The 10,387-nt window shown below is 32.4% G+C and overlaps 1 protein-coding gene across 5 annotated transcripts; it reads left to right on the top strand.

Moving 5' to 3' along the window:
- The first annotated feature begins 843 nt into the window (after positions 1-843).
- LOC114169377 (TMV resistance protein N-like) lies at positions 844-9,777 on the top strand. Of its 5 annotated transcripts, none has more exons than XR_014986675.1 (7): positions 844-1,448; positions 1,549-2,659; positions 2,762-3,043; positions 3,303-4,076; positions 4,155-4,806; positions 7,374-7,485; positions 9,711-9,777. XR_014986675.1 is itself a non-coding variant. In XM_028054516.2 (5 exons), exons 1-5 carry the CDS (start codon positions 961-963, stop codon positions 4,722-4,724), a joined length of 3,225 nt encoding a protein of 1,074 aa, XP_027910317.2. In that variant the 5' UTR covers positions 844-960; the 3' UTR covers positions 4,725-4,916. The 5 variants fall into 5 exon arrangements, 1 of the variants encoding a protein (XP_027910317.2); XR_014986673.1 differs by lacking the exon at positions 9,711-9,777 and adding an exon at positions 8,226-8,521; XR_014986674.1 differs by lacking the exon at positions 9,711-9,777 and adding an exon at positions 8,226-8,521 and having other exon boundaries at positions 7,407-7,485.
- Positions 9,778-10,387: the final 610 nt, after the last annotated feature.

Here is a 10,387-nt window from a genome sequence, read left to right on the forward strand (position 1 = left end):
AATAGTACTAATATTCAAAATTATTATAATAACATCATTGACGATTGTTATTGTAAAACAATATTACAATATTAATAATAATAATAATAATAATAATAATAATAATATTTAACATTATTATTACTTTAAATACGCGTCAATTTTTATGATAACCTAATACATTAAATACTGATATAGTTATTATCATAATAAAAGATAGACATCATGACATAAAATCTAATTTTATTTATTTTGTAAATTTTAAAATTAAGTTGCACTTTGATAAAAAAAAAAAAATTAAAGATAAAAGTATAGATGTTGGAACAAGCTTGGTTAGCACCATAGTGATAACGAGAATAAGAGGGCGGGTGGAGTTCTTCGAATTGGTTGTTAGGAAATTATTGCAGCTGACAAGTGATTTATTATTGCAGTTGACGAGTGATTCATTAAGGTCTTTTAATATTTTTATAATTGCATATTTTCTTAGCTTGATAGTAAAACAAGCTCTGAAAAAAAAGACATATTTTTTTCATCTATGGATTTTTTGTGGCAGTGATATGCATTGAACAAAGGCAAATTAATTGTTCATGGAACAAATGGGCAACAATATAGAGTAACAAGAAACAAAACAACATTTTTCTCTGATAATTGCAATAATTTATATGTCTTTCAGCCTCCTTGAAAATATGTTTCAATATTATTAATAGATAAATGTCCACTTCAACACCACCATCTAATTGAAATCTTTTAAATCATTACAAAATAATACATATTATTTTTTTCTTTATGTAACCACAATAAAGAAAAAACAAACACGTTTTCTTTACCACTCCTCCACCTTAATATACTTTTTTCCATTGATTTTTATTTCCACGCGTTTTATCATTTGTTTTATAAAGACTTGACTTTGACCGATACCTCGAGAGCACTATCCTATATGCGCATTAATCTTCTTTCGCAGGCGAGTTTTCACCTTCTGCAATGGCTTCCAACAAAATTCAACGCTGCTCTTCCTCACAGACTAAGAATTTTGATGTGTTTGTTAGCTTTAGAGGAGATACTCGTAACGGTTTCACAAGTCATCTTTTTGGCGCTCTTCGAAGAAAAGGAGTTGTTGCCTTCAGAGATGACCAAACCATCGAGAAAGGGGGCTTTTTGGAGTCTGAGCTCTTGCAAGCAATCGAAGGATCACGCGTTTTCATTGTTGTTTTCTCAAAGGACTATGCATCATCCACATGGTGCATGAAAGAGCTTACAAAGATCGTCGATTTGGTTGAAGAAACAGGTCGAAGTATGCTCCCTATTTTCTATGATGTCTATCCTTCTGAGGTCCGAAAACAGAGTGGCGAGTTTGCAAAAGCTTTTGCAGAACACGAAGAAAGGTTCAAAGATGACTTGGAAATGGTAGAAAAATGGAGGGAAGCTCTCAAAGCAAGTTGCGATCGTTCTGGGTGGGATATGCAAAACAAGTAAGTATACACATAACCATATTTTATATGTTATATATTCTATTTTGTTTTTCAAACTATTAACTAAACTATAAGTGACGGTTGAACATTGGCCAAATAGGCAACAATATGAAGAAATTGAAAACGTTGTTGAAAAGGTAATCGACATATTGGGTCGTAATCAAATTTGGAGTTTTGGAGATGATTTAGTTGATATGCATTCTCGTGTTAAGCAATTGGAAGACGTTTTAGATCTGAGTGCTAATGATATTGTTCGGCTTGTGGGAATTTGTGGGATGGGTGGAATAGGGAAAACGACACTTGCAACTGCATTGTTTAATAAAATCTCTCCAAAATACAATGCTTGTTGTTACATTGATGATTTAAGCAAAATTTATTTTAATTTTGGAGCAACAAGTGCTCAAAAGCAACTTCTTTGTCAAGCTCTAAATCAAGGAAATATGGAGATACATAATGTTTCCGATGGAACAATGTTGATGAAAAGTAGGCTATGTCACTTAAAGACGCTTCTTGTTCTCGATAACGTTGACGAAGTTGAACAATTAGAGAAATTGGGTTTGCGTCCTGAATATCTAGGTGCAGGGAGTAGACTCATCATAATTTCTAGAGATCGTCGCATCTTACAAAGTTACGGAGTAAAGGAAGTTTACGACGTTCAACTGTTGGATGAAAGTCCCGCTCTTCAATTACTTTCGAAAAAAGCTTTCAAATCAAACGATATTGGGAAAGAATATAAAAAGTTGACATTGGATGTTCTGCGGTATGTGAAAGGTCTTCCATTGGCAATTAAAGTAATGGGGTCTTTTTTACTTGATCGAGATGTTTGCGAATGGAGAAGTGCAATAGCAAGAATGAAAGAAAATCCAAGCAAAGATATCATGGATGTGTTGCGAATAAGTTTTGACGGATTGGAGAATCTAGAGAAAGAAATATTTCTAGATATTGCTTGTTTCTTCTCCAATAGGAATGACTACTGCTTGGAGCCAACACTGAAGAGACTTCTAGAGTATCGACACTTTTATCCAGACATTGGTATGAAAGTTTTGATCGAGAAATCACTAATAAGTTGTCAAGATGAGGAGATTGAAATGCATGACTTGTTGAAAGAGTTGGGTAAGAGTATTGTCCGAGAAAAAGCACCAAAAGAACCAAGAAAGTGGAGCAGGTTATGGAACTACAAGGATCTCCAAAGAGTCATGAAAATAAATAAGGTAAGCAAAATTTTCTAATATAGATTTTAAGCTTGTCGTTCTTTAGTAATTTATGAATTATCATAAAAATATAATGAATTTTTCCTTCATAAAATGCTTTAGGAAACCGAAAATGTTGAAGCTATAGTTATTGATCAGAGAGAGGAAGAGTTTCTAGAAGAAACGATAAGAGTGGATGCACTCTCAAAAATGAATCACCTGGAGTTGCTCATTCTAAAGAATGTGAACTGTTCTGGAACTCTGGATTGCATTTCTAATGAATTGAGATATCTACATTGGAATCACTTTCCTTGGATGTCTTTGCCATCAACTTTTCATCCAGATCAACTTGTAGAACTGATCCTGCCACATAGCAATATCAAGAAATTATGGGAAGGCAAAAAGGTACTATATATTGTTGGTTCTTGGAATTCTTTGTCTCCAATAAACCGAAAAATGCTCTATATCATATTTTCTTAACTTTCTTTTAGACGATCAAATTTTGTTTTAATTTAAACGATCTGTACAAAAAGCGGGAGAGCTTAACTTTTTTATTTTTCATTTAGTATCCTAGTTGCACAAATAAAATAAAATAAATTAAGGTTGTCTTTTTTAGCTTTTTAATGGAAAACTAAAATTTTACCTACTTGTATTTCTCTTTCAGTGTCTGCCTAATCTGACAATATTGGATATGAGTCACTCAAAAAATCTTGTTGAGGTGCCAGACTTAGGTGAGGTTCCACGTCTTAGGGATCTTGATCTTCAAGGATGTATACAACTAGTCCAGCTCCATCCATCCATTGGTATTTTAAGAGAACTTCAATATTTGAATTTGAAAAATTGTAAAAATGTTGTCCTTAACCTGAATATGCTCTTTGGGATCAGTTCTCTTGAGATCTTAAATCTCTCTGGTTGTTCAAAATTACTTAATAGTAAGATGTTAATGGAGCCAAGGGACACAAAACATTTGGAGGAAGTTGTTAAGATTACAAATGTCATTCAATTCCCAACATCCTCTGTATACAAACTTCTAATGGTGCCTTTCAATTTTCTCTACCCTCCAAAACCTGAAGATTCACTTGGTTTGGTATTGTCTTTGTCTTCTGTCCCATGTTTGGTTTATCTTGATATAAGCTTCTGCAATCTACTTCGAATCCCAGATGAAATTGGGAACTTACATTCTTTAGTAAGACTAAATCTGGGGGGAAACAAATTTGTGACACTACCAAGCACCATCAAGCAACTTTCTAATCTTGAACATTTGAACTTGGAACACTGCAAGCAGCTGAAATATTTGCCCGAGCTTCCAACAATAAAACAAAAAAATATTGGCGGATACTATGGGTTATTGGGATTATACATTTTTGATTGCACCAAGTTAAGTGATATGGAACACTGTTATAACATGGTTTTTTCTTGGATGACGCAAAATCTTCAGGTGACAACTCCATTCTTTCATTTGATTCTCACTTTTTCTGTTTACACTGCTTATGTATACTGAATTTGATTTAAACAGGTTTTCTTCCAACCTACTATTTCCTCTGCTCGGATTGAAATGGAAATTGTTATTCCTGGAAGTGAAATTCCAAAGTGGTTCAATAAACAAAGTGCAAGTACATCAATAAGTATGGACCCATCTGATGTTATAGATGACCCAAATTGGATAGGTGTTGCCATTTGTGTTCTATTTGTCACACTCCAAGATCCTATGAATCTGGGTAACAGAGAGGATGATCATTTCTATACTCTTTGGTTGGGTGTCAATAATCCCAAGCGAAGAGGGTATATAGGAGTTCCAATATATTTTAAGAAAGATCTGGTGACAGTTGGATTAGATCACTTGGTTACGGTGTTTTACTCTCGACAACAATTCATTCATCTTCTAAGCAGACTTCCAAATACCATGCATGATATTCATCAAACTGAATTTGGAACTTGGGTTAGTAATCCTAGAGGTTTACGTGTTGTGGTGAAGAAGTGCGGGTATCGTTGGGTATTTAAGGAGGATCTTCAACAATTCAACTCAAACATGTTTTTCAGCACAAATTCCTCATCTCGAAAGAGGAAACTTCTAACACGCGATTAACCATGGAGAGCCTTCGAAAGCCTTCAGCCTAGAAATTTCTTCTAAACCACCATTCCATCAAATAAGTTTTAACCCTTTTCAGGTAAAATTTAATACACGTATTATGAAGGTCATAATTGTTATTCATTCAACTCTGCTTTGTTTTTTCCTTTGGATTTTTTTTAATTACAAAGTGAAGGTTTCTATCTGATATATTAAAATTCAAGTATCTAATAGCCATTTTTTTGCATAAAATATCCGAGGTAATCTAACTCAAATCGGTTTAACAGGTGACTAGTTGGTATTTCTTTTACAATTTTCAACGGTGTGAAAATAGAAATGTTATCAAAAGTTAAAACGGAAAAAGTAAATATCAGAAATTATGTATATTAAATTGATAATTTCCTTTTCGAGATATAATAGGTATTTAAAAATTTACAAGAATTATATGTGTATTAATATATTACAAATTTACCTTCATAACCTTGACAGGATATATTGCTAAGGCACAATAACCTTCTTCAAGAAAATGTTAGAAAGACATACAAATGATTTGAATGGCCATCATACCTATATCCAACCAAAACACATTCATAGACAACCCCAATTTTCATCTACGAATTTTGACATGTACATACACTTTTAAAAATTCAATAATTTAAGAGAAAGTAAACTGACCACTAAGAGTTTTATGATAAAGAACATGAAAAAAAGACTGAATATAATTGCTAAATATCTTCTTTGAAGTTATTTTCCAATGAGAATGAAAGACTCGAGGTTGTAGGGAAATTAATAACTCATGTATTCAATTCTCAGTCTCCAAGAAGTATGGCAGAGTACAATAACATTAACTCTGAAAGTCCCCCATCTATGATCTGTTTCATTGGCCACTTTGGATACGGATCCTTAGCTAGAGGAATTTGTTCACATAGTTGGTTAAATATAAATACTAATGTTCCACATTAATTAAATTATTACATTTATGATTACCTACATTAGAAATATGATTTTTTGAATCTTTTAGTTTTACTTATTAATGATTAAAAATTGCTGCCATTTCATGATCTTAAAGTTCTTCATGCACTCACCTAGTCGTTTTAGTTACTCGTGTCTGCTATAATTTTCTTTCCCAAGGACTGATCTCTGGTACTCCTTGTCCTTGCTTTCTATCTACCTTGTCATACAATAGGGATGGCTTGTTCCAAAGGAAAATTTAATCGGTGACATCCCTAACATTGTTGATAATTGTTTCACCATTAATTCCACCTAAACATCCAAGTGTTTTTGCATACTTGCGAAAATGAAATCCTACTATCTTTACATGGGTTTTTATTTTCAGATAATTCATTTTTATCGAAATTTGGAATGTTTTAAAACCAATTTAATTTTTTATTAACAATAAAAAGATATTAAAATAAAAAAAATATTTGGAGTGCTCCAATCTTTTTACATACGAAAACGCAAAGGTCAAAATCCCAAAAAAACTAAAAGAGAAGGTAACATATATAGCCTACCATAAAGAGGACATAACAATATTCTACAAGCAAAAACATAGCAGATTTTTAAAGACAATTGAGACAGAAGTATGTTGAGACTAAAAGCAGAAGACAAAAGGGGCTCTTTAAAATGAGAAAAACGAAGATGACTTTGAATGCTGTGGCTAAGGGGTCTCCACACCTCCTTGGCCAGAACATTTTAGTGTCCACCGTGGAGTCTCGGAAAAACACTTCTTGACGCCCAAATATTTTATTTTTCTAAAGCATAATATCGCATAAAATAGGTGACAATATCGAGATTTCAGGACTTTTGCCGCTAATCCAGTCTCTTTCACTTAGGCATTTCTTCACACTGATGAAGTAAGTGTAATATTCAGGAACTTCAAAGCTTACAATATCTTACTTTATTCAATAAGTGAAACATTGGTCATACAAGGAGATAGGTATTATTAGTTAGCCCTGGCTTTCTAACATTCGTTTTTGTCAATGACAAAATTATTATGCAAACCTCTGATTTTGGGTTGTCAAAAAATGGACTAGTAGGTGACAAGAGTCATGTTTCTACAAGGGTAACTATTGCCACATATATTAAGCTTTTAAAATAAAAGTTGAAGGAGGTATGTGTATTCCATGAAGTAGTAAGGTTAATTTATAGATAAAAAATAGTAACCCTTGTGTTTGATGGGACGTGGTGGATCCTGGACTAAAGAAATAGAAGGAAATAAAGAAATGGGCTAATAATAATAATTATAATGATAAAAGTGAATGATAGTTTTATGATGGTGACAGACACACATCTATGATAGCATGGACTTAAGTGGAACCAGTGGTGGGTTATTATTATTCTTACATCTATATTTAGATGAACAGTGATGATTGAGACGCACTGAGTGTTACGGGAATATGGCTAATGCCTTGAAGGTAAGTAACCAAATCCATGATTTCGGTGATGGAACTCACTATACTACCTCCATGTGCAATTTGAAGATTTCATAATATAGCATTCCATCTTCATTTGTATATTGAATTGAGATTTTTGTGACACCCTTTTTATTAAAATATTGTTATGAGAAGGGACCTGACCTTTTCAAGGCCCAAAAGTCACCCATTTTGGGGACTCCACGACCCCTTTCCAGTCCTAATAGTTCTCATTTGTCTCATTTTCTAAAAATAGTTCCCTCTCCTTCCTCCAACTCTTGAATCGCAGCTCTGCTAGGACACCAATTTTCGTCTTCTTGAGTTAGTGAATCTTCCTTGTTTGGAGCTGCTTGAGCTCACATTTCCATGTAAGTAGATCTCCACCATCTTTTTATGATATGCGCAGTTTTAGTAAAATTGACTTTCTCAACTCATTAATCGTTGGATTGAGTTCAAATTTGGACATTTGGTTCATAACATGCTATTTTGTGGTTTGATTGGTTGGATGGTCGATTAGATGTCTGTAGCTTGAGAAATGTGTCACGCATTACCACAGTGATTTTGGTATTGTGATAATAAATTTTCTTAGGAATTTTGGTGTAAGAATTATGGTTGTGTGTTATGGTTGATTGTATGGAATTGATGGTACTTGATATATGAGATGTCTAGATAAAGGAAGGTATCCTGAACTCTAATAATCGTTCAGGCTCACATAGAGCAGAATGATTTATGTGGTGAGAGTGGTAGGAGGTCCTAGTCTTGGAACATATTGGGCCCAAAACATTAGAGGATTAATCCTATGTGTGGTTGGGTGATAACCCCTTGCGTCTAGATTCTATAGAGTTTAGAAACCAGCACAGGCGCATACTTTCTTTAGAATTCTATATCAAGGGTATGGTCCGGATAATTGAGTCAAAGAGTCCTGTATTTGTTTGCTTTCACATGATTTGGGTGCTTACTGCTTTAAATGATTTTAATCTTATTTAGCTTTTATTTCCCCTGTAACATGATTAAAACATTTCTACTCTAGCTTACCCTGTTTGTTTGGTGTATGTCTTTTGTTTGGTTTTTCCTTTTGCGATGATCATCAATTAATTGGTGTGAGCAGATACGGAAACCCCTGGTGGCCATCAGGATGATGGGAGCGCTGCGGTTTAGATGAACCATGTTTTCGTGTTGGCTCATTAGTGAATCCTTTTTGGAAGAACAGTTACTGTGTTGTAATTCTCTGCTCTATGGGCAGTTCTTTTGCGTACTGTTAGCTTCTATATTCTGTTAGTGGCCATTGTTTTGTGCCTTAACTTTCATTCCAAGTATATTTTGGATAACTGTAATAGTCAGTACATGTATGCTTCATGTCATGTGCTCTTTCATATTATAGTCATGTGATGTTTAATTTTAGTAGATTACTCTATTTAAAACAGATGTCATAATTTTCACCCTTTAAAACCTGCCAAATATTCATCTGCAGTAATGCATTTATGTTTTGGTGTTTTTAGCCATTTTTATTGATCATTACATTTACATTGTTTTAAAGAAGATTTAATATTCATTTTATATTTTGTTCACATTTGTACATTCACTATCACCGCACTGCATTGTACTCATCTAAAAGAAAACGATTAAGCTCTGCATAAAGTAATATGCTGGTTGATTTAATATTCTTATGAACAACTGCTGGTGAACTAACTTGATGTAGGTATACTACTAGAAAAATGTAATTTAACCACCGAATAAAATTTTTTATAAATTAAGTAGTTATGATAAAAAATATTTCTTCAAGAATTTAATATAATAAAACTAGTATAAAGTAAATTTTGTTATGATATATTTTAGAGAGTTAGTTATTTATTTATGTTTCTTAATGAATACATGCATAATTTATTATTTAATGATTAGTTTGCTTGTTAATAGATCAAAATATATTTAATGATTAGTTTGCTTGTTATCATAGTACCTAATTAATGCATTGACTTTTGCAAGGACCATGTAGGTGGAGTGGATATTTTCTGTAAATTAAAATTTTGACTAATATTAGGATAGAAACAGAGGTGCGTTATTAAAACTTGGAAATTAGGAAGATCAACTAGTACATTTTGGTGTGGAGTGAGAGAGAGAGAGAGAGATAGATGGAGAAAGTATAAGGAACTGTTAATTGCTTATAGGCATTGGTTCATGTTAAGAGGGTAGGGTGCAATAAATGTTATGGTTTCTAGTACATCTTGTTCTCTGCATCTTCCATTGCCGTTGGATTGAGACATGTGATAATATGAATTGCATCCTGTTTTTGGAGCCTAGGGTAAGTAATGAATTTTTTCTTATGAGATGCAATTATTTAGACTTGATTCAATGCATATAGCATCTTAATAAAGTGAAAAGTTTCAAACTCAAATGAGAAGCTAATGTTAAAGATATATAAAATTTCAAAGCTACATGACAAATCGTTATTGGCTAAATTAGATTTTATAAGAATATGCTCTTCACCTTCTTAATTAAAAGTCAGGACCAGAATAGTTTAATGATACAATATTAAAGTGATAGAAGAGAATATGCTTGTTTCCTTACCAATAACTCTTATATTACATATATCTAGGCTTATGAAGGGAAAGAAGAGAAGAGTTACAACCTCAGAAGAAAGGTATGATTTGAACTATAATAACACCGATCACAATTATATTTGAAGGCTATCCATTATTGTAGACACTACTTGTGGAGAAGGTTGACTTTGGCAAGGCCACACATTTTCAAAAGGCACAAGTGTGTTATGGTTGTCAGTATCTAGGATTTATAGTTTTCGAGATGTCCTGCTAGTTAGATTAGTGGTAGCAGAAAGTGAAAGGGAAATAAATATTATGATGACCAATTATCTTTTAATCAATATTGTATTGTTTGCATTAAATCTTAGCAACGTAACAATATTATCAACATTTTTTAGATTATTATATTATTTTGAAAAATATTTATCTAAAATTAGAATTTTGATTAAATTGGGCAATATATCATATCATAATATATATATATATATATATATATATATATATATATATATATATATATCATAAGGTTAATATTATTTAAAAAAAAATTAAAAATTGGAAAAAAGGAAAACATCATTGACTAATTTAGGTACGGAATCAAGATTTTAAAATTGGTTAATAGATCGGTCACTAATTTACTGATTTAGCCACCGATATTATTTTATTTAAATCAAAAAATGTATATATTTGTGATCGAATTAGCGACTGAAAATAATTTTATTAAATTAAAATT

The sequence above is a fragment of the Vigna unguiculata genome, chromosome 11 (assembly GCF_037176805.1).
Source record: "Vigna unguiculata cultivar grain cowpea cultivar isolate G323 ecotype 2 chromosome 11, ASM3717680v1, whole genome shotgun sequence".
Lineage (NCBI taxonomy): Eukaryota > Viridiplantae > Streptophyta > Magnoliopsida > Fabales > Fabaceae > Vigna > Vigna unguiculata.

Bases quoted from the DNA above. Each gene is read 5' to 3' on its own strand.
- LOC114169377 (XM_028054516.2), top strand. From the start codon at position 961: ATGGCTTCCAACAAAATTCAACGCTGCTCTTCCTCACAGACTAAGAAT. The intron at 2,660-2,761 runs GTAAGCAAAATT...AAAATGCTTTAG, and splicing joins GAGTCATGAAAATAAATAAG to GAAACCGAAAATGTTGAAGC. The intron at 4,077-4,154 runs GTGACAACTCCA...TGATTTAAACAG, and splicing joins GGATGACGCAAAATCTTCAG to GTTTTCTTCCAACCTACTAT.